The sequence below is a fragment of the Vanellus vanellus genome, assembly GCF_965231255.1.
Source record: "Vanellus vanellus genome assembly, chromosome: 6".
Taxonomy (NCBI): domain Eukaryota; kingdom Metazoa; phylum Chordata; class Aves; order Charadriiformes; family Charadriidae; genus Vanellus; species Vanellus vanellus.
This window is the reverse complement of record NC_138911.1, coordinates 67,968,118-67,992,996: the sequence shown is the minus strand read 5'-3', so window position 1 is coordinate 67,992,996 and position 24,879 is coordinate 67,968,118. Positions and strand designations below refer to the sequence as shown.

Here is a 24,879-nt window from a genome sequence, read left to right as displayed (position 1 = left end):
TGTATTGAGAGAAGCCCTTGAGGGGACTTTAACACTGTATATTTTTTTGTCTGGTTTTTAGTTAAGGATTCTAATTCATGGCTATTTTGTGTGCTTGGCATATCCAAGTACACAAGTGTAGCCAGGCATCTGCTGCTTTTGTTCCTGATGTATATAAATGAATTGTAGACTGTTGGCACCAGAATGTTCAGCTACAAACACTGTTGCATCCTTCTCTAATTACTGATATTTTTGTGGGTGTATCAAGAGTTTTGGGGGATGTGCTCCAGCTGCAGTGGCAAAATCATGATGTTCACGCTTTCATGTTTAAATTTACAGTCTTGTAGTCTTCCAGAAGAAATACTACCCTTAGTAAACTAATGCCAGGAGTTTGGGGATCAGAAGTTTTGCTTTGAGAAGGTCACGTGTCAGGGAAGGTCTTGCTGGTCTTCAGTATGTGATCTTAGTACAATAAACAACATATTCAACACAGCTCTTGGTAATAGTAAGCATTTTTCCAGTCAACCGTTTAGTCGTTTTCTCCCTGAAGTGGCTGTAGCTGAACTGCCTCTTGAGCAAAGTCTCTTTTAGTAGACTGCTAGTCTCTTCAGCTTCTCTTGCTTTTAAACAAGAAGGTTTCTTAGCCTTCTTTTTTTTTGTGGAGATGAGGAGAACCAGCTCTGTTATATCAAAGTAGCAAGCTTAGTACTACCAAAATCCTAGCAGTGTGACCAGGATCAGTAGCTCTCAGCAGAGCTCAGCTGCTTATCTCTTCCTTTCTTCCCCATTTGTTGTAGATAAACTGTGCATTTGAGGTCCTGTATTTATTTTAAGAGGTCTTGTTCCAAAGCAGTATCCTGGCAGGAATATGTTCAACTTTTTGGTCCTACTTTTCTGGGCTGTGTTGCTTCCTTTTCATAAATGGCTGTAAAATACTCTGCAAAAAACACTTTGCAAATTCATGCTTATATGCATTTTTCTTTTAGATAGTGCTATGACTGCATGGTGGATTGAAGCCGAAACAGGAACAGATGTGTATTCCAAAAAAGTATCTTAATCGTTCAATTGTAATCAGTATCGACACAAACATGCAACTCTAACCTGTAGTACAGTGGGTGAATCTCTATATATTCTGTAGTGATCAGCTGAGATTGTGGAGTAAATGAGAAGTTGTAGTATGACTGTTTTTTTATAAAGTATGAAAAAATTGTTGGCTACCACTATATGAACAGCAAAACTTAGAGGAGTATGCACAAACCGACAGTCTGAAACAATTGTTCAAAAATCAGTTGAGGTCACATATCAAATAAATGAAACTCAGTAGAAGACAGTGATAAACACGTTTCCTGGGTGTCCAAAGCAGGTAAATTTTGTCCTCGAGGCAGGACTACAGCAGGCAACTCTGGAGCAGTTACAATAGAAAGTGTAGCAGCAATGTGCAGGCACTAATTTCCCCAAATGAGCATTCTGGAGTTTGGGGGTAAATGATTTATGCTGTGAGTAGCTGATGATCTGACATTGCTGCAGCTTTGTGCTATGTCTCTGAGCTGTCTCTAGCTCTAGTCTGCTTGGGTGAGGAAATTTAGCAAGCTGACTAAAGGAGGAAAACTACAGACTCGATTTCAAAGATGGATGAAAGACCACTTGTAATAGAATGTTACTGAACATGGGTGGAAGAAAATGGAAAGGGATAATAAAGGTTTTAAGGGCTAGCAAAGCTAAAAGGTGAGATTGGGAGGAAAATGATTCACAGGTTAGGTAGGTGAAGTGTTAATTCACAACCACCAAAAGTTTGTGATTTAAAAAACAATTACTGAGCTACTGTGTCATATAGCTGTCCCTGTTAGTACAAACTTGCATCTATTTTGAGCTGCTTTTAATACTTCAAAGTGAAACAACTTGGGTTGCTTTACCAGAGCTGGTCAGGAGTCCTGTGTATGAGGTAAGACTTGGGTCTGGTAAGCGGCTGCAACAGTGGTGGTTTTGGCTACCTAACCTTAATCTCTGCAGGTTAGTCAATATGCATTTTTGAAGGTGCGTTTTGAATACTTACATGCAGTCTGTCAACCCCAACCTAGCTTTACTATAGCTTATCTAGAAATACTTTTAGATTGTTGCCTCCTTACTTGTTGCAGTACCCAAAATAGAGAATTACATATATATTACATATATAAAATGGAGAATGCCATATTTTGATGCCCCTTTTGGAGAAAGGGTGGGGTGCACTGTATTGGCTGGTTGTCTGAAGTTGCACACCAACACAAATTCAGCAAATGTCAAGCAATTTGCTCCATCTGCCTATTGAGTTGATAAATGGTAAATTGCTTGAGTAGTAGCACACAATCTCACATGTACACTTGAGCAGATGGCTTTGATGTATGCAAGAGACAAATGTGTTGTCCCTTCTGTCCCCTCCCCCTCAAATCCCCAAGCTCAGCATGAAAGGGTACATAACAAACTTGTGAATGCTCTGAAAGCCATAAAAGCTTGAAGTGTAAAACTGGAGTGTTTGCTGAAATTGTTTCTGCATAGGCACTGAGCCCATGTACCATGAGTTTCAGGGGGGTGATTTGCATTTAGTGGCTGAAGAGGGGTGGCCTGCAGGTTACGTGTGCCACCTCGCTTACTGTGACTGGGATTGCAGACAGTGCCACATATACATAGTTTTGAACTGTTTCTTTAAATTTCAAGTATCAAGAATCATATGATTTTATGATCTGTTGTCCAATTGCTTGTTACATGTGCATTTTTAACTTTCCCCTGGTCTGTTAGTGCTTGGATCATTTAACAAATGGACAAAACTATCTGAAACCAGTAAGGAATTTGTAATGGTTTTATAGTTAAATGGCGTTTTTCAGAAGGTAAGCATTGCTCTATCCAGTTTACCACATACTGGAGAAAAAGAAATAATTTGCCTGTAGATGGCCGCAACATCAGGATGTGTATTAAATTTTTTGTCAGATATGCTCACTAAGTGCTGCGTATAAAACTTAGTTTCTGTATGGTGGCATATTCTCTTACTTCACCTGCATTTGCTGACTCCTTGTCTCTTTTGACCATTTCCTAATACTTGCTTTGTTGTCAAGAGAATATTGACAGGTCGAATACTAGACAGACAAGGTCTAAGCATTAATCTTCCAAAAAAAAAAAAGTGTGCATAGATGTTACAGTTCTAATGTAGACACTTTTTATAAGGAAAGGGAGGAAGGACATTGAAGGATGGGCTTGTATGGAGCTGTGCAGGAAGCAGATGCAGACTTGTTCGACAGATAGGCCTGTGATTCTGGTTGGTACAGTCATATCAGCCTCTCCTGTAGGCACATGAAACCCATACAGTTTCCATGATAATGTCTCTTATATATAATTTTCCTCTAGCCTTTTGCAAAGAAAACAATAGCTGTATCAGTAGCCAAAGGTCAGTGTAGACTTTCAGTGTTATTGAAATCTAGTGTTATAGTAGCAGTAATTCTAGTCAATTACTGTTGGGTTTAAGTTGAGACAGAGTAGAATTGCAAACGGTCTTTAGTTAATGTTATATGAATTTACATTTGTTATAATCTGCTGGGAAGCTTCCTAAGTGGACATGCTTTTCTGATGGTGGGCAAAATGTCAGTGTGTCATGATCATAAGCTTTTGTTGTGTTTTCTTATGGTAACCTAATGTCTGCTGGCTCTGGCAATCAATCCAAAAATCCAGTGGAAATGAGATGTGTTCTTCCCTTTAAAAGGATTCCTTCCTTGCTAGCTAAAGCTTCCTTTCTCTTAAGTTGTAAGATCTTTTGTCTGACATCCCTGAGTGTTGCTTGTGTTCTCTTTTTATAAAAGAAATTGAAGGCTGGCAGCCAAGTAAGAAAGCATTTAACTCATGAACGCACTGCTGTCATTAATTTTAAACACGTCAGTGTGGTGTCGGTCAGCTTGACTACCAACAAAGAAAACTAAAGTGTTCCCATAAATCATTTTATTGTCCTAATCCAACCTAATTAACTAAACTAAAAATCCTATTCTAATGGAACAGCCCTTCCTGTGAGACATCTGCCTCTTTTTCTTAATGGATTTTAGCCTTCGCTTCTGCTATAGTGCACAAGAGTTGGTAACCATAATAACGTTAAGTCCCTCTCGTGATCTTTGGGGAGCTAGCTAGGCATGAGTGAACTGTGAAGTTTGAATTTCCAAATGCAGAGGTCTGAGGTTTTGGTTCTGGTTTTTTTTTTTTTTTTTTTTCCCCTTTTCTTGGAAACATTGTTTGAAGACCCAAAGAAAGTGGAAAAATCTCAATTTCTAGAAGTGGATTAGACCTGCTCTCTGCAAGCCATGTAAGCAGCAGCTTAAAGGCTGTGAGAATTTGGGGATCTGCTTCTCTAGTTCATTGGCACATGCCTTATACAGAAGGTTTGACCTAATAGTGTTAAGTTAATGTAGTCATGCCGTGAGCTCCTGACCTGTTCCTGAACTCTTGGGCTGAAGATGACTAAGGGAAATGAGCAACTTTATCAGTGTGCGGGAGAGAGCTGCGGCACACCAGAAGATGCTCCTGGATAGGGAACATCTGGCTGAGGGTAGATATAAAGTCTGTGTAGTAGATAAATGTAGAATCTCTTACTAAAACAATTAGTATAATTTTGGGGGGAGGAAAAAAAACCCACCACCACCCTGTGTACTTTGCAAGCCTTTCTTTGTGTTTGGTCCTTAAGCCAGAACATTTGCTCTACCCTTATGTCTGTTGTTAGTCAAAACAGTGGCATGCTCATTACAGAAGACATTTTAAGAATATACAGTAGTTCATCACTTGTGTGCAAAACCAGGAGCTCTCAAAGAATAGCCCATAAAAGAGAGTGCAAGGAAAATGTGGGTTTTCCTGGTGCACTTGGATGAATCCAACACTGGTACAGTTAACCTCTTAAAAAAGAATTCCATCTTAGGTTGGATTATTTTACGGGCTTTTTGTATGCTCCTGCAGAAGGGGTGGTCTGCTCCTGGTTTGCCTCCTTGTGGCTTGCCAGTTGATAGGGGCATTTCTGGAGATGTTTGACACTAATCTGTCATTGTGCAACAGGAAACAGTTAAGTTTTTCAGATGTACTGACCTTTCTGCTCACTTCCAGCACAGTAGCTGCTCATGCTATCAGTGGTTACGGGAGAGGTGGCACTCTGATTGGAGTGGTGTCACTCAATGCAGTGCATGTTCCAGGGTAACGCTGTGTGTTTGCCAATGTGGTGTGCATCGCTGCCAGTCGGTTGGGCCTATGTCCAGTCTGGAGATGTATTTCTTTTAGTTTCGTGCTCCCTCCTTTTTCTGTATCTTTGCTAAAAAAAGAGTATTAAGAAATACTGGTTTTGAAATGAAACTTTTCTGTATTACTGTTCCCCTTATCTGCAAGGCATTTTTGTATGTGGGATGAGGGAATTCTTTCTCAGTTCTTGAAGTGGTGATAAAACTGATAGCAACTACCTTTCTGGGGAAACAAGTGGAGAGCAAAGAATTCGGGTGGGCTGGGATGTTCCAGGGGCTGGCTGAGTTACAGCATTGCTGCAGGGAAAGCAGTCTCTATTTGATCTTGGTTCCTCTGAGACTTGACATATTTGTAAGCCGTAGCCTTTAGCTGCTGCTTTGATTGCGAGTGCAGAGTGCTGGAACAAGGTTTTGTTCTCAAAATGGAGAGAAAGGAACAAGAATGAAAAGTGTGTATAAGGAGGCAAGGGGAAAAAAACAAGGCCAAGTGTAATTCCAGCCGGCAGGAAGGATATAACTGAAAACTTGCAAACTAGCAAAGTTTAAAGACAAAAAAAAAAAAAAAAACCAAAAAAAAACTTGCTTAGGCTATGTTAGTGTGGGGGTGAGATGGTGGGCCTTTGGATGCAGCTCTTTTTAGTCTCTGATAACATGGCAGTTTTGATGGCTGTACGTCACTGGAACACAAATCTCAAGGCAGTGGGGGTAGCTGTGGGGTTTACTTTGAGTGATGGGGAGGAGAGGAGCCTTCCTGTTAAGGTAAACTGGCTTAACACATAGTGAGGCTTGGAGCTGCTGCATGCTGTCCTCCAACTTGAAAGCCTTATGGAGGTGGATGGATTACTGTGCAAACATGAGCATCTTGGAAAGATGCTGGGGAAGTGTGTCCCTTCATGCCAAGTGGAATATGGCACCTCAGGATTCCCTTGTTGCTTTCATATGGCATTTGGACTTCTTAAAATCCCTCAGTACCAGTGCGGACATGGAGTCGCTAGCAGTGAAATTATTTTGGAAAAATTTGTTGCTGCTGTTATCTGTTCCCTCTATTCCTCCACAGGGTTTTTTTTTAGTTAGTCTCCACTTTGCTATCCGTTTCCTCCAAAGGGAATTACTTGAATTCAGCAGCTTGAGACAGTTAACCATATAAAACAAACCGTTGTGTAGGCAGCTGAATTAATCTAGCCTGTATCTCCACCAGCATTCCTGCTGGACAAGAGATGGCATATGCTATGGCCAGTCTGGAGCCACGTTTCTAATTTGTTTGGCTATATATGTTAGCGGGCTTTTCCCAGCATTTGTTTTTGTTGGGGATTAATTCTACTTTTGTGTTTGGTTGTTTTCTCCTGTGTTCAATTGATGATTTTCATTAAACTTTTAAGAACCTGAAAGCTTTGAGAAAACTGTCTCAAATTAAGGTGATGTTGGCTCATGCACTCTAAAGTTTGACTCTGAATACAAGCTTTGAAAAGATGCACTATTTCTCTGGTGGATTTTGGTGGCCTTGGGGTGGAGGTGAGGAGATACAGGTGCCCAGCTTTTGTTCTTTTGTGCTTTAATTTAATTTCCTACCTGGAAGGTGGAAGTGAGTGTTCAGCTCAAATCTGAAATCATCTGCTAGAAGTTGTGATGCTGCTATATGTCTTGTGAGAGTCAGGGCTTTTCTCACAACTTTAGTTACCACAGCAGTGCAATTATGTGACAGCATCAAGGTTTTCTTGGTGGGAAATCCTGCTGGCTGAAAAAAAGTCTAGAAATTTGAATGCTAAAAGCAGTAAAAGGCAACCTCCCTATTTTGGTTGCTGCAAACCAGTCTTAAGGGGATTGGGGCAATCTATCTCCAGACACTTTTGGGACTTGTAGTGGTATGGTTCTGTAGCTCCTTAAGCTGTCAAAATCCTTCATCATTTTGCCCATGGCTGCATTCCACTTAAAATACTCTTTTATTAATATATTTACCTTTTACTTGTCATAGTCATTGTGAATAGTTCATAGTTCTTCTATTTTGTGTAGTTCCTGAAATATTGTTGTTACCATTTTTTCAACTTGGAAGTGGCCAATTGCTTTGAGACCAGCAATTAAAATGCCTTTAAGATGTCTTTCAATTGGAGCAACTGTTGGTGCTGAGCAGACTGTGAGAGCACACAAGTTGAAACATTCCCCATAATGTTCTTAGCTTTTTGAAAAATGTTTACACAATTCCAGGAAATGAAATGGGGCATTTCACACTGAAAATAACTGGGTTTAAATGGTGGAAAACAAAGATGGGGGGAAATAAGATGAGGAAGAAAGGCTGGGAGGGTAAAGGAATGCACACAGAAAATAAAATAATTATGGCCTACTCTAATATTTCAGAGGAAATGCTGACCCTGGCCAACCTAATGGGAATTATTAACATATCTAAGTCCTAAGTTCTGCAGGCGTAAGATGTCACCTTACTAAGTAATTCTGGAAGTTCTTAGACTTCCTCCCTTGTTTTTTCCATCAGACCTTAAAACTTTCAGTTTTGGGTCTCACCAAAGTCTCCATTTGATCCAGTATCTTGTCTGATGAGCATAAGCTTAAGGCATGCATCTGTGCCCAGGAATTTTACCCAGTGCTGCACAGACTGGCCGGAGCTGAAGCCAGGACCAGCATGTTAACTGTTCCATTGTATCCTCAGCTGCAACACAGTTTTGTGGAAATGAATGAAAATTTGGTGTGTGAAAGCTATTACTTTCTGATGTTTGAAATAATGATACCTGATAATGTGAATATAAGTTGATTATTGCCATATTATGCTTAAAATACAAGGTATAAGTCTCTCTTGTTCATCACTTAATGTTTCACTTATATTCTAGTAACACCTGAGACCTGCTCAGGGCTCAAGATCTGCTTGTTAGTTGTCAAACATGCATAGAGGAAGAGCTCTTGATACATGGTTTGGCCCAATGGTTCAGTGTCCTAGCAGGTCACAAAGTGTTAGTGTCTTTGTTTGAATTGCATCTGGAGATGCTGGTTGGTTTTGCAACATACTGTGTGTCAGCATAATGGTTATTAAAAAACTATAAATTTAAACTTGGAGATTTAGAATCTGAGTACTGCTGATTACCAAATATGTTTACCTCACTTTTCAGCCATTGTTATAACTGTTGGAACAAAATCAGACAAACTAGACTTTATAGCTTGAAGTTTTATCAAAACTTCATTGCAGGGGAAAAAAAATACAGGAAGAGACTGGGAAAGGTCATCTTGCACAGTCCTTTTGCCTCCAGGTATTATTGCCTAAGCCTGAATCTTTAGCCGGTGCTGGCGCTGCTAAGAGCTTTCAGCAAGAGGCATGTTGTAAAAGTAGTCTCTAATCTGTTGCTGTAAATGCATAAGGCTTACAAAAAAGAATTCTTCTGTTATGTTTTTTCAATAATTCTGTGTCAAATACTTTTGCTAACCCTTGGTAGGCTTTTAGTATGCATGTAGGTATTTTTAGTACCTCCAACATTCAGCAAGACTTTTAATGATTTGTTTAAGAATTGATCTGTAGCTTTGGGATCACTTAGACTTTTGTGAGAGATGAGACAGATGAGTAGAGTGTATTTAGTTGCTTAGTTTAATCATCCCTATCTGTAAATTTTGTAGGTGAAGAGAAAGAACGGAGCATGAAAGAATGGAGCTAGTGAGGGAACCTCTTCCAGAAAATGCCCCCCCTTAGCAGAAAACTGAAAAAAGCTTTAACCTATTAATTCAATACTTAAGCGTCTGCAAAGTGTTTTCTGAGCAGTAATGGTCATTGCATTACATAATTGTGTGCAGTTGTATGGACCTTGTATTTACATATATTTCCCTGTTAGCCAATAGATGTAGTTGCTCAGCTTGTTTCCCCCTGTCCTGAAGCTTCTACTAATGCATTTATATTGTACAGCTAGTGCAATTACACTTTGACACCACTTAATCATTTGAAGTGAGTGTTAAAGTCTTTAAGCTTTAGAAATGATCATCAGTGCCATAAAGACTTTGTATGCTGTCTCGGAGGTTCTGAAAGGATTGCTGTACTCCTTGCAGCTCTCTGCTGCAGCAACTATGCTGCGCATTTATTTATCAAGGAAAACTCATTCTCACTGTTTCTTTCTGAGTTTGGACTGCCCCTGTGTTGGGGTGATGTCTCTCTTCTGTTCTCTGAAGTAGTTTCTGGACTAGTAAAAAGGCAACTGGACTTCCTGAAAAAGATAACCTAGAGATGGAAACCTGGGAAGCCATAAGAAATAAAGAATTCAGTCTTAGTCAGACACAGCAGAATTACAGGAGTTGTCCTCTTCTAGTCTTGTTTTAAATACTGTTTAGTCTTTTGTGCTATATCCGTATTGATAGAGATCAGTTTCATATGACAGGTAGTAAGTACCCTTTAATGAGGAAAAACAGGTTGAAAGTGCTCACTCTGTAACAATTTATATATAATTGCTAGGCTCTTTCTGATATAACTAGAAATCTACTCAACTGTAATATCTCTCAAATACTGGCACTTTTAATTGGAAATCAATTGTATTGCTCACTTAAAAACAAACAAATAAACCAGAGAACCCTACCCAAGTCTTTGCTGGGGTACAAGGTCCTATGAGGGCAAGGAACTTAATATCATTTCAGAGAAAACCATGTGTTTGGAGTCTAAACTATGAAAAGTGGTAGGTATTGGGTACTTCTGAACTAGAAACAAACAAGTGCAACCTGGGTTTTCCATTAAAAACAAAACAAAAAATGCTATTGTATGTGTTTACCCAACCTTGTAATAAAATGTTATGATACACTGCTTTTCCTGATCATAGTAAAGGTGTTTATAATCAAATTCATTTCACTATGTAATATTTATGTGGAAGCTGTGTGTAATAGACATTTTTTTTTTTTATTCAACAGGCAATCAGCTGTAAAGGTCAGCACAGTATCTCTTACACATTGTCCAGAAACCAGACTGTTGTAGTGGAGTATACTCATGATAAAGATACAGACATGTTTCAGGTAAGATTTTTATACAATGTATGCATTGTTTTTTAAAAGCAACACATAGAACCACGGTTCTGCATTATATTCTTCTGGGTATTCTGTGAGCTGTGGAATTTTGATGGTTGAACCCAGTTGTAATAATTCGGGAGCTTTTGAAGTTTTATCATCTGCTCTTATCAAACCAGCACCAACATCTGTTAGTGTCCTTACTGCCTTACTGCTTTCATTGTACTCTGATTTTTGCTGCAAGGACAGCATAGCAACTGTACTAATAGTACTAGAAAGAAATGTGTGCTCTGTTTGGATTGATGAATAAGCACAAGAATACACCCCCCCACCCTCCAGTTAATCAAGTAGCTGGAGTAAAAAGGAAGCAGATAGGATTAGGACATGGAATGGGGAAGGAGAAAAGTTAAAAGCAAAGGTAGGGAGGGGAATGTGGGAGCTGTGCACTAAAGGAGACAAACTGGTGATAAAATCATAAAGAAAACTGTTCCTGAAGGGTGTGCAAATATATCATATGGTATAGGGGACTGTGCTAAGTTTCACTGAGGTATCCAATGTGTTTTTACTCTCCCATGTATGCAGTTGTGGTTTTCTGCATCATCTAACATTCTGGTAACCTAAGTTTTATTTTCTTGTGCAATGCTTTTTATATATCTTAAGAGAGCAGAAATTCTGTCCAAACTTAAGCCTCAAGCTCAGAGGAAAACAAACACGCACAACCTCTTCCAGTCTAGACTAATCGGGTCTGTCTTATCAGTGACCTCTGTAATTAGAGCATCTTATCATGAATTGTTATCCCTCCTTATTCAGCCGTTCATATTTAGAAGGGTCAGCAGTTGAGTGGTGTTGACAGAAGAGGAAGTGGCTCTGTCAAGATGAAAATATTTTTGCTTCATGTGGCTTCTGTTTTTTTTTTTTTTGTTCTATATAAAAAAATTTCCTAGTGTGACTTTGGAGTGATTAGGTCTAAATAGGGTTTGATAAAAAAGTCTTGTTCATGTGGTGCTGCATGAATAGGTAGTTAAAAAAGGACTAGAGCCAGAGTGAACCAAAATAGGCTTTTCTATGTTAGCTAGTAAAAGGAAAATGTAACCCATCCTTTTGGGTTATCGTGTGGTACTTGTTTATCTCTGCAAGATGCTTTTGTGCCTTGAGTAGCTGCAGTGAAACTTTCTGTATGTAAATTTTGAAAAAACATTTTGAAAGCTGGAATTTTTCCACTTGTGTGTACTAAAAAATGAATAAAGACTAGCAGAACAGCTGCTTTTCTGATCTTATTGTATAGATAACTCTTTCCCCGATTGCATAATGTCCTAGTGGTGGTTACAGCTTTTACTTGTGGGGTGGGATATTGATAAAGAAAGGTAGGTTGAGGTGCTTAGCTGTCACTCTAATGAAATCTAGCAGCCCCACGTGAGGAGATACGGTATCGGCAAAGCAGTGCTCCACAGACTGTTGTTCAAGTGACCCTTGTCTAAGACAGTAGGTTAAGGGAGCTAGTTAAGGCTGCTTTGGATCTAAACCAGGGTTTTTAGCTCAGTGAGGAATGAGCTGGTTAAGCATAACGTAGCCCAGCTAACAATGTATCTTCCCCTGCTCGGCTTTGAGATCCATTGGTGCTCAGTAGAGGAGGAACTTGCACTGGGTAGTGCACTGCAACAGCTTGGCCTGTGCTGCCTGACCCACAGACCTACTGCACTTCTATTGCTGGTGCTGGAGTGCGCATCTCTTACTGCTACTTCACAAGCACGGATCATGCTTTATCCTTCCAGCAGTGCTCAAGTGCCTGGTGAAATGTCATAAAAGCCCTAATTTTGTCAATTCACCTGTTAAGAGGCTGCCTATGCTTCAGGCAATTATCTGCCACAAATCTGCGGTTATGTGACTGGTTTGGCTTGTAACAGGTCAAACTATCCCATCCTAAAACTTTTTTACCTGAATCCTGTGTTGGCAGTATGTCTGTCCTTCTGGTGCTCCCTCAGATGGCTAGTGTGTCAGGGTTAAGGCTTCCATATTGCTAAAATTCCTCTTTTCAGTGCAGTCTGTTTCTTCGTTCTTGATGTGTAGACTGTCATGCTGTGACTTGATCTCAACTTCACTTGAAGCACTGTGTCCCAGTTCACATTTCCATTCTCTGTACCTGTCTTCTGAGAATCGCATTGCAAGCATTGGCCTAGAGGGGCTGACAGCTGTGAGAATGGGAAAAGGAATGGTCTGTTAGACTGTGGCAGTATTTTGCTGCTAAAGCAATGCCACATAGCTATTGAAGAGGTTTCCATTATTTAGATAAGCCATTAGGCTTTAATTTTTCTCAGTAATCTTACTGTGGGCAGTCAGAGAAAAAATATTTGAGGGCTGTTTTGTGCTGCTCCGTGGTACATGATGGCAAATTCCATGTTGTCTTTATTGATCCACAGAGTAAAATCTGGTGATCGTGTCACTTGGATAGACAGTCCTTGGAGTTTGCTGTTTTCTTTTCAAGTGTGTTTTCCTGGCTTTGGTAAAACAATGGCAAAGATGTGGAAGCTGAAAAGGGAAGGATAATGCCTGGAACTTATCCTGGAAGTATTATTGGGAAGCTTGAGGTCCCTCCTTGGCTGCTGATAACATTTATTATCTTGGACAAAGCACTTAGCTTGCTTTTATTTTTTCTAATCTCAATCTTCCCCTGTGTAAAATGGGATAGTAGCACTGCATGACTTCACTAAGGTAACCATAGTAAGGAGTGTGATAGGCTTAGGATGGTGGTTGTTAGTAACAACTTCGTCACTGGGACTGGAAATAGAGAAAAGGGAGGGCAGAGTTCTTGCTTTGTTTTCTTGGCCAGTGTACGATTTCTAATCTGTGAAGTCTGAATCCGCTGGGCTAGAGCTGATCTCCCATGAAAGTGAGGGAGATCCATAGTTGACAAAAAAGCCGTCATTTTTCCTTCTTCCACTTTGACAGTCTGTAGTCAGTCGTTTTCTTTGAAGGAAAAGATGAGAAGAGTTGTTTTGGTGACTTGTATTCTGCAATTTTTCCAGAAATGGGAACATTTTGAAGATTGCAAACCCAGAATAGCTTCTTGGTTTATGCTTTCCAAGCATATAACTAAGAAGCGAGAGTAGATACTTATCAGAAGTGAGGTATGTATGGAAAATGTGAAGGGACTATACAAAGGATGGTAAAAAAAATTCAGAAGGCATTGAAGAGCAGTGTCCAGGCTCCCTAAATACCAATTTTCTTGACATTTTCCATAATAAAGTGAACATATAACTGTTAAGTGGTTTAAATTGCCACGCATGTACTCTACCCAACCCCCCATGCAGACACGCATCAGTTATTAACCATGCAGGTTATATGCGTATTCAATGCATGGATGATGAAGTTTCATATAGGAGTAGTCCTACCCCCTGTTCTACTAGCTTTTTTCTGAAGGTAACATAAAGAGTTATTTACAAGTAAGCATGCTCTTTTAAGAATGTTTTGAAAATATTACTTAAAGTGCTTACCAGGAATGTTCTTACTTCTTGAAAGCCGGAAACAATGCAAAAGTGGGTTCTTTTGTCTTCCCTGCTTACTTGTGCCCTGTTCAGTCACCTGAAAAACATCTCCTGCTGGATCACTTTAACAAAATGGCTTCACAACCTCCTGCAGCAGGGCTTTAAAGGTGCTTTGGAAGGTTGTCCTGGACATCTCATTGTTCTATTCTTATGTCCTGTACTTGAGTTTTGAGAACAGTCTTTTTTAATTTATTCCTACTGTACTTCTTGAACTGTTGTTCTACTGTGTATTTGTTACATAAATTTCACTACAGAATTACATATATAAATGCTACGACATACCTTTGTCTTAGTGATGTCCAGATCAGATTTCCTCATGTAATAACAAAAAAAAGGTACTAATGTGTTCCCCCTTGCATGTCCCAAAGTTTATGCTGTATGCTTCTTAAAATGAAGATTTTCTTCAGAGTTTAGTAATCATTCTGATGATACATCAGTTGGAGTAGAACCTTGTCCTTGACAGTTTGATTAGATGAGAATGGGTTGATTATACCTGTTTGTACCACTACAGGGAGCCAAAATGTGTACGCAGTACCCTAAATAACTCCAAGTTTGTACAAGAAGCAGTTACATTCAATATGAAGAATGGATATTTTTTTTTTTCTGAAGAGCAGCCCTTCAGAAGATGCATGGTCCAATTCTCCCTATCATCAGAGTGAAATTTTGTTGAACTTCAAGAATCTGTAGTTGTTAAATTATCTGCTGGCAGGTTGTCTGGTTTTAGCTTGTCTCAGGAGTGAGCGTTTTTAATAGCACTTCTTTGATTGACGGTAGACACTAGCAAATTGATTGACTGCCTGGCTTTTACACAGCTTTTAACAATAACCTGTAGTGTAGACAACAGAAGCTGTCTTATGCATCAGTTGGAAGATTTATGGTCTGTTATTGGAAGTAACAGTGAAATAATATAGAATATGACACAGTTAACAAGAAAAGTCCCAAAATACAGCCTGAAATTACTAAAAAGAAAGTCTCTGTGCTACAGAGGAAAATGGAAGAAAAATGAGTAATAAAGTCTGTAAAGAAGAGCTTTGAATAGTGGAACTAGGTCTGTAGTGACTGCAAGATCAGATGTGTTAAAATTTTTGGTGGGTAAATGTTGATAGCATACAGTTCCTATTTTTTTCCAGAGGGACTTTCTTTTCAGTTGATCTCAAATGCAAAATCTTGAATTAATATGGAGTATGATAAAACTGCCATGTTTTGAAAGCTGCCACTTAAAATTTCTAGTGGTGAAACATAGCACAATACATGAGACTGATCCTCTAGAAAGCTTTTTCAAGGGGGGGGGGAGAAAAGCAAATACTGAAAATACTTGACATTATAGAGACATACTTGTGACACAAATGAGAGAATATAAATAAATTACTTTGCTTAAAATATTATATGTAATTTTAGAGTTTTTTAAAACCACATAAAAGCTTCATAGATAGATTTTAATCCTTATATCCAACCATATTTGGATTTCATGTTGGTTGATTGGTACAATAGGAGGAACACTAGGAGTGTGTTTTGTCATCCTTTAAGGGAAAATAAGGCAGGCTTTTCTCTGTTTGCATCTAAAAAGCTTTGCAAGTGATCTATTTAAGAGACTGCAACAGGCAGAAACTTGTTATGAAGAAATTTATTTTCGTGTTCATTATCAGTTATCCTTTAAGAGACTTTGTGTGCAGATAGAAAATAGTCAAATGTTACAAATAAGCTTCCTGCTGCTGGTCGGTGCTGACTGTTAGCAGGACTTGCATTGGATGGGAAATAGAAGCCTGTTAGAAATAATACTGTAAAAAGAAAAAATATACTTTTATAAGCTTGAGCTTCAACTTGTCAAGTTATATAAATCAGAAATGTACCATACTGAATAGTTTCTGAACTCTGTCTCTTGAGTATTCTAGTAGTCACTTTACTTTCTGTGAAAAATTGAAGTGCATACTTTTGATTAAGCCTTTTTTAGTATTTCCTTGGCGCTGCTTTTGCGGCAAGCGCATAGCATTTTATACTCAAGTTGAGACCTGTGCTATGGAGAAAGTAACTGGATGTGTCACTTAAGACGTGAATTTTGGCATGAGTTCGAGTTTAACACTGCAAAGTAGAACTGAAAGCAGAAGAGCAGTATGGGAGAGATCCCTGTACTGTTGCTATCACTTCCATTGTGACAAGGGTTAAGTGTTAATATCAATTTCCTTGACTCTTGAATAATGTTTCTTTACTGTTCAAGCAGGCACAGCAAATGTAGTTTGCAGAGATGTTTGTTAATGATGGAACCATACATGTGTTGCCACAGCTGGTTTTGAAGAGCAAGAAGCTAAGCAGAATGTAACTTCTTGGAGGACAAGGAAATCGTATTTAGGGAGGAGGTTATTTTATAAATGCAGATTCCTGATATTGAAGGTAGTTTTCATGTGAAGAATACTCTTAATTTTCTTCTGTTTGATCACAAAGTGTCTATGAAATTCTGTTCCACTCCTTGTTCCTCAGCTCCACTTTCCCAGTTATGCTCAAACTTGGTGTAATGGTTATTTGCCTGTAGAAGTACTGATAAAGTCTCACGGTATGTTTGATTTGCAGTCAGATCCCTGTCCATTTTGTAATTAAGTTTTTTGGTTCCAGATGCCTAGATGTTTCCAGTTTTAGAATTAAAATTTATAGATGTCAAGATAGAAAAATATTCTTGTCTACTGATCAGCTCTGTTTTATTTCTGCTGAAGAAGGGGTTTTTTTAAATTTCTTTAGTCATGCACGTGCATGACTAGGAATAGATTTAATCATATTTGGGGTTTTACCTGAAAACTCTTTTGTTCAAGAACTACAAATTCTGCAAACATGAAGGTGGGTAGCTTTTTGTTATCATGTGTCAAAATAACCAAGTTCTGGGTCTAAAAAAAACCAAGTCCTTTATTTTCATGGCAAATTAACTTGGAACTAGAAATGTGAATAAAACTTGTCATTTCAAGCTAGCATTTTCTTAATTGACTGAATAGAGTGGTAAGTAATTTGCTGTGGTTGGATTATGAAATATCAAGGTAATGGATAATACACTCATGCTGTTAATGATACGCTACCAAACAATTCATAGTAGCTGTGTTGGGCAAGCATGTACATCAGTTGTAGTAAGTGAAAATGTCTTGCCATGTCAGTGATGTTTTCTGCCTAGGACAAATACAGATTAATCTCTGGTTGCATCTTGCCATGCAAAAATTCAGTAGACAGTAGTTTACTCATGCCATCAAGATTAACTTGGCAAAATTGTGTCCTTAATGCTTGATATTTTTATGGCTCTTTCTAGTATACTATTATCTTTTTTTTTTTTTTCAGGTTGGGAGGTCAACAGAAAGCCCCATAGACTTTGTAGTAACAGATACTATTTCTGGAAGTCAAAATAATGATGAAACCCAGATTACGCAAAGCACCATATCCCGTTTTGCATGCAGGATTGTTTGTGACAGGAGCCCACCATATACAGCAAGGATTTTTGCAGCTGGATTTGACTCTTCTAAAAATATATTTCTTGGTGTAAGTACTACTAATAATTATGTATGAGCAAACTCTGATTTTATTCTCTGTTATTTTCAAGTCCTAACATTCCCTTGTACTAGTTGATAACTTATACTGTCATTAGACTTTTATTGTTCCAGTGTACCAGCTGCAGTGTTAAGTAGAAACTGCAGTTTTATGTGCCTGATTTATTACCAGCATGGACTCATGGTCATAATTGTCTTTAACAATGCAGCTCTACTTTAGTAACTGTTAGTGGATTTTCTTTATGTATGTTTGATATATTCTTTATACTCATTGTGAATAAGCGGCTGTTGCAGTTCTGAGTGCAGAAGACCAAGGAGCACATCAGCCGCTTTATGGAAAAGGATTTGCCCATTGCAATGATATTCTGTCACAGTGGTTATGAGTATCTACGCTGCTGACCTCTGAGGCCTTAACGCTTACCTGAACTGCGGTCAGAGGCACTCAACTAAGTTAAAAATATTTAAGATAGAATAGTAATTGAAGATGCATAAGCAAAAGATGTTACTACTACTCTGGCACAAGGTATTAAAAATTTTTTTCTGTAAATCTATGTCGAAGCACTGCCGTCTGGTGAGGAAATGTTGTGTTGTAGACAGTGCTGGTGAAACTTTAGCGTGTAAAACTTTAACCCATAAGCGCTTTTTTTTTTTTTCCTGGGGTGGCTGTCACATACAGGAAAAAGCAGCAAAATGGAAAAATCCTGACGGCCACATGGATGGATTGACAACTAATGGGGTGCTGGTCATGCATCCAAAAGGAGGGTTCACTGAGGAATCCAAACCTGGAGTTTGGCGGGAGATCTCAGTCTGTGGTGATGTGTACACTCTCCGGGAAACCAGATCTGCTCAACAAAGGGGAAAACTGGTAAGTTGAAAGTAACTGGTAGTTAAAACAAAACAAGGGATACTTGTTTTCCTGGGTTTGAAGGGACACAGTCATAGGGTGACTGCAGAGTAATAGCATTGTCCCGACTCAGCGGGCACTGAAACTATCTAAGTAGCAGTGTGTTATGGTAGATTCTGTACTGCTGCTTTGTTTCTGCCCAAGCAGGAAAAAACTCTCTTAAGTTATCTGCTAATGTCACCTTTCCAACTGAAACAGCATAGAGTGTAAAACTTTGCTCTTGATCTCCATCTCTGAAACATTCTCCTGGGACATGGGGACATCTGGAAGCTAGTGCATAGAGAGCTGTCTTTTGCAGTACAAAGAAGAGTCCACTTGCATGCAAAGCAAGTTGGAATAACTCTGCTTCTGTTTGATTTACCTGCACTAGGAAGCTAGGAGAAACCCTGATAAGTATATTCCTGTTTTAACCTGTGGAGCAGGATGGCCTTTGTCTTTACCAAATGTGAAAGGTTTCAGCTGCCATAGACCTGTGGCATACATAACCAGGAGAGAGGTTCCCATGAAAGAATATGTCCATAGGAGAGGGAACGGAATTCCCATAGTGCTCTTGTTCTTTCCCCTTCCTAAGATCTGTGGGGCCTAGGAAGGAGAATGCTATCATTACTCATCTTTTTTTTTTTTTTTTTTTTTCCACCCTCTGCCCTCAGAGGGCAAGGGGGGAAATCAAACACCATCATATAGAAGCAGGCCAGCGAAATACTACATTCTTGTCTTTTCAGTCAGGCAGATGAGCTTCCCCAGAAGTCCTCCTTGTCTCTGGTAGGTTAGAACGCTCTCCTGCCTGCAGACCTGGAAAAGCCTTCATGTTTCATCAATTCTGCTCTTTAGGTTAGGATTCAGGAAGCCAGAGGATGTTCAAGGGGCATCTTCACAGGATCTGAAGGTGCCCCTTCTCTTTTATAACATTGTTGTCCAGCTGTTAGAGTTCAAAGACTGAGAAAGTGTGCATGGCGAGAGGAATATCCTTCTATTCATGCTAAAGTTGCTTTTTTGCTGCTACCTTGAGTCCCCATTAGCTTGATGCTGTTAGAGGTATCCCACACACTGGCACTGAACTGACTGTCTGCCTTTGCCACTGGCTTTGCAGAAGACTGACTGTTTAAAGGAGTTAGGAAAATACAGTTGGAATATTTTGTTCTGCTTTCAGTAGACAGCCTGCAGTATGTAAATTGCTGTGTCACTTTAATGGTGGCAGGCAAACATCGCCTCGGGACTGGGATGGATGATGTTGCAATTGCGCCCTTTGTATGTGGTCAGCAAAACACCTTTTTAGTGCTGCTAAAGAAAGGCAATACTAAAACAAATTCCCTTCTCTGCATCCAAAATGACTTGAACTCATTTAAATAAAATTACATGGCACGCTGGTATTGATGTGATCAGTATTTGTTGACTGGGTTCATAAAACCAAATGCACACTGTATAATGAATTGAAAGTATTGCATGCAAGAAAGCTTTTGCTGTGCTGTTTGTGAAGGAATTATCTGAAAAGTGCATCAAATCAAGGCTTCTCTCATCTCTATTAAACAGCTGAATTTTTCTGCTGGAAGTACTTTACACTGGTGACCTTTTATCTGTAGTCTGTATTGTACCATCTAGGTGTTTTGTGCAAGGATGATCCACAGTTAATCTGTGAATTTAAACTGGATTAAAATGTAAATGCCACATTGGTTGTCATTCATAGTATTTTCAGATGTGATGATTTCATATGACCTACTTAATGTACAGGGTATTTGTTTTGCATTATTGGTATTTTCTATGCACTTTCAATGTATAAAGCCAGGCAGTAGGTCTGTTTTCCTCTTTAATTTCATAAAGAACTTTTTTAATGTGCATTCATCGCTACTGAACCGGTAGCAATAGCACAAGTTGCTTATATGTTTGTGGCATTAAAATAAAGAATATTTCAGCAAGGTTCTACATGCGTTTGATATGATCTCTTGAAAATGTTTTAAGTGCCTGCTTTTAGTCAGATGAGAGAAGCCTTTAGGCAGTGCACATTGGGGGCTATATTTGCATGGAATGCCTCATTAAATAAAGAGCCTAACTAGCTGGGGTGGTTAATTGTTCACAAGTTGAGCCTGTGTGGCATCAGTTGCAGAACTTGTCATTTGAGAAATGCAAGTGGTAAGTCACTCTGCTGTAATGATAATCCATGAAAGTACCTGTGTATGTAGTTAGTATTGCATTTGTCATCCCTAATGTTATCTGTGGAAGAGGTTCGCTGTTGATGAGGTACACTGTGGGAGTTCATGCTTCTGCAAAATGCTTTACACTTCCCAGAAGCCAAAAAAAATGGTATCTGAGTAGCAGGACAGCTGGTCTGTCCTGGGTAGCAGTTTTTAGTCCAAAAAAGATCTTGTGCTGCATGAGCAACCTCTGCCAGTCTATGTGGGCAAAGGATTCTGGGAGAACAATCTGCTAATGCAGCCCTTAAGGAATGGCAAGTTTCCTCTTCAGCCTTGCTAGAATATTTCAGCAAATATTACCTTAAACGTGACAGAGGCGTACACAGAATCGGTGTTCGATTGAGGGGAAAAAAAAAAAAAATTAGGGTGCTCAGAAGTACAGGATATTTGTAAAGTTAATGATTACTGATGTAATACAGTTCCCAAAGAATTACAGGAAGGAAAACTGTATAATTAGTACTGCCATAGCATGTAACGCTTGCAAATTTGGAACCTCCTGTACAAGCACAGAGTAAGAGACCAATGCTCATTATAATCTTAAATATAGGGTAAGAGACAAGAGATGGATCCAGATAAATGGAGGGCCACAGGGAAACGATAAGACAAAGTGAGGTTGTGTGCTAGGGAGGGTAACAATTTGGTGAGAGATGACATGTTTACAGAACTCAGTTGTCTGTAAAAGCTCTCGGGCTTAACTGCTTATCCTTGTGTTTTACCACTAGGTAGAAAATGAGACCAACATCCTACAAGATGGCTCTCTCATTGACCTGTGTGGAGCCACCCTTCTGTGGAGAACAGCAGATGGACTGTTTCATACTCCAACTCAGAAACACATTGAAGCTCTGCGACAGGAGATAAACGCTGCCAGACCACAGTGTCCTGTTGGGTTAAACACTTTAGCATTTCCCAGCATCAACCGTAAAGATGTGGTAGAAGAGAAGCAGCCTTGGGCATACCTCAGCTGTGGTCATGTTCATGGCTATCACAACTGGGGACATCGCAGTGACACAGAAGCAAATGAGCGGGAATGTCCGATGTGCAGAACCATTGGCCCTTACGTGCCTCTCTGGCTTGGTTGTGAAGCAGGCTTTTATGTGGATGCTGGTCCTCCAACTCACGCTTTCACGCCCTGTGGACATGTGTGCTCTGAGAAATCTGCAAAATACTGGTCTCAAATCCCACTGCCTCATGGTACTCATGCATTTCATGCTGCCTGCCCTTTTTGTGCAACACAGCTGTCTGGGGAACACAACTGCATCAAGCTAATTTTTCAGGGTCCAATTGACTGATATCACTTTGCAATGACCACAATAACATTTTCTTTTAACAATTTACTGTGAAGATTTTGCCACTAACTCTAGATTTTACCTTTTTTTACAATGTTATGAATAAGGTGGTAGGGTGGGGATGGGGAACTGACAAGGAAATTGTGAGGGACTGTGGTGGAATTGGGATACATTGATACCTGGAAGCTGACAGATATCAGTGGTGTTGCATGCTCAAAAGCAGCATATTCATGAAGTCTTCTTGGTCAAATTGTAGTATATTTGTAATCTTTTTATTAGTACCCTGGATCAGAAAAAGATGTCTTAATGATTTTTTTAAGCTCAGATTTTTTAATGGAAAGGTTTTTTCTTCTAAACTTTGACAAGCCTTTAAAAACCTATTTTTCAAATCTAGAAGGAACATACAGAATGTAACTGTCTTTAATTTGCAATATAATTTAACTTGAATAGTTTCTCAAGGAGCTAATACAGAATGTGTGGACAACCACAGGTGAATGTTCACTAGAGATAATTGGATACATAAGAAAAAAAATTAGCTGCCTAAATTGTAGAGTATAAAAGCTATTAAAATATCTATTACGGTATAACACAGCTGGCCAAAAAGGCATCAAGGATTACTTGAAACTGAGGGAATCCTGTTTGCATTGATTTCCTTTCAGTGTAATAGATATCCATTGCTCATTATGTATGGTATATGGCTGATTTTTTTCTTCTTTTCCCCCGTTTAACCTGCATCTGGGGAAACTGCTTGACTTTTTTACATACTTATTTCTGGTTTCTAAGCCAATGTTCTGTATATGTGTAGTCTGGCCTTTTTATTTCTGCTTAAGTTAGCTTGCCCTAACTGCTCCTTGCATGCCCAGGACCATTGGGTTAATTGAGATGTAGTAAGCCTGAAAAAACTGCGTTAATGAAGGGGGAGTGCTGCAGCAAGACAGAAGGGTTAGTTACAGCTTATACAGAACTTCCTTGTGTAGACCTGAATTCAGGAGAGCACTTAGTTCATGTTTAAATATAAGCCCACGGATGGGACTGTTTAAATTCTCAAGTGCTTCAATGGATTGTGGTTATTTGCTGTTATGTTTTGAAATAAAAGAAACAATTAAGAATAAGTTATTTTTTTTAAGCTCGCTTACTAGCCAAAATGCTGTAAGGAGAGCATCATTTCTAGTTCAGCCGAGTATTTTTGTTCAGTTTTCAATTTGCTGCCATCTGTCACCTTTTTTTTGCAGATTGAGATGTGTTTGTATCCACTTTTTTCAAATGTTTGCAAATCAGACAACATTCAAATGTAATCAAATATATGCACCATGGTGGTACATCTGAAACGGATCACTTGAAATTCCTGACTTTTTAAGAGAGCTGATAAATGTTTACTATGGAAATTATTAAATCAGAATTTCATGAGATGTACCCTGCCCACTGTTAGTTTCATTTCATACAGAATGATAACTCTCTGATTTTTGCTGTTGGTTGTTTTTTTTGTTTTGTTTTTTGGGTTGTTTTTTTTTTGCTTTCTGTACTCTTGGTATCTGAGGTATCAATCTATCCAGGTTTAAAAAAAAAATTAAGAATTTGGGAGAAAATTATAACATCTCTAGATGAAATCGATCATTCAAGCTTAGTTCTGTTAATCAACTATAGCTTTTTGCTATAATTGTGCCCTTTGTATAAATATATAATTTATATGATTTTAATATATTCTGTATATATATACTTGAATTGGCCTGTTCATATTTTGGTTGTAAAATTGTTTTATAGTTAACCTTATAAACATTTTACATGTCCCTTGCCAATGGTGATGGGATGTACTCTGTCTGCTGCTGTTTTTAATATAATTTTGCTGTATAAATGTTCAGCATTTTAATAATTTGACAATAGCTTTACTCTTCTTTTTATGCTTTTGCTGTTAAAAAATAATCTTTTTCTGCAGCATTTTCTCTAAAAATACTGAACTGTACAGGTTTTGTCCCACTCAGTGATTGGAAATAGGATGAATCTCGTTAACCTAAAGCTATATGCTTCTTCCTAGTGCCTTTTCAATGAGATCCTCTTGTGATTCTGTATTCCGAGTCCTTACTCCCACAAGACAACCTTGTGGCTAATCTTCATCAAGAGTGGCAGCCCAGCCAGACAGGGAAGAAACGCTTTTGGCCTTCAATACCTTGTCATGGTTTCTGTCATAAACGTGAAGGTGCCTCTTGTTGATATTCAGTACCAGTTCCTCAGGTCCCATATGCATACTGCAGCATTATTTCTATTTAGCATATACCTCATCTGCAAGAGGCAGTCTCACCTCCAACTCGTTCTTACTGGACTCTGTGAAATACTTAACTTTCTCACAAGAGATGCTATGAAAACACACTTTCAGGAAACGTTCCTTGTTGAATTAAGGCCACGAGCCCTCTGTTAATTCTTTTGGCTGGAGGTCTTGAGCTCCATGTACAACAGATTCACAGGCCTGGGGTGGCAACTGTGTTACTGAGCTGAGCCGATCAGGACTCGCATGTGTAGTCTTTCTCTAAGTATAAATGGACTGTGAATGTGCAGGTTTCCAGACATCTCTGTTATTGAGCTGCTCTTACTTTTTTCCTTCACTGTTGCAGTTTAATTGCTGCTTTAGGGCTTCGTATAGCTGCCCCCCCGTGCACAGTGAATGTACAGTGGTAGAGGAGTCCCCACTGGAAATACTTGCGCACCATCTGGTTGTGGTGTGCATGAAGTGGAAGGCTGGCTAATGGTTTGTATCTGACGGAAGTGTCCGTTTGAAAAGACTATTTTAGCAAGAGTTTTGTTTCTTTCACTGTTGGCAGTTCTGTATAATGCAAGAAATACTGCAGGGAGGAAAACTCTCTTTTTATCTGGGAAACAAAATTCCACAGTTCCTTTGCATGAATCCAGGTGTCTTGCCATTAATCGGTATTGAAATCTGGGGCGAGTCCTGCAGAGCTGGCTTTACTGGGAAGGCAGGAGAGTTTGCAGCATTATTTTTCTCAAACAGTACTTACTGCCACATATGCTGCTCTGATCAAATGATGGACCATTTGGCTGCTTAGCCCTTTTCTCCCTCCCTCGTCTCAGTAAACACACACCTTCACTGGTCTGGTAACTCAGTAGGAGAAAGGTGTTCCTGGATAAATAAGACCGGTTCTGTTTGGAGTCAGTAAACTTGAGAGCCACCCTCAAACTTTGTTTTGAAAGTTTATTTCATGATTTCAGTGTTACGATATTTCTTGCATACCATTTCAAATGCTGG

At 39.1% G+C, this 24,879-nt stretch overlaps 1 protein-coding gene across 1 annotated transcript in view; it reads left to right on the top strand.

Annotated features, from left to right (window-relative positions):
• PELI2 (pellino E3 ubiquitin protein ligase family member 2) overlaps nucleotides 1-21,626 on the top strand; it is a gene marked incomplete at both ends in the record, with an annotated part of 76,952 nt that extends 55,326 nt beyond the window's left edge. The window contains 4 exons of the mRNA XM_082484852.1: nucleotides 10,092-10,193; nucleotides 17,039-17,236; nucleotides 17,921-18,109; nucleotides 21,060-21,626. Of these exons, the coding sequence (XP_082340978.1) occupies nucleotides 10,092-10,193; nucleotides 17,039-17,236; nucleotides 17,921-18,109; nucleotides 21,060-21,626 (1,056 nt within the window). The remainder of the gene's footprint in view (nucleotides 1-10,091; nucleotides 10,194-17,038; nucleotides 17,237-17,920; nucleotides 18,110-21,059) is intronic.
• Between the last annotated feature and the right edge of the window lie 3,253 nt (nucleotides 21,627-24,879).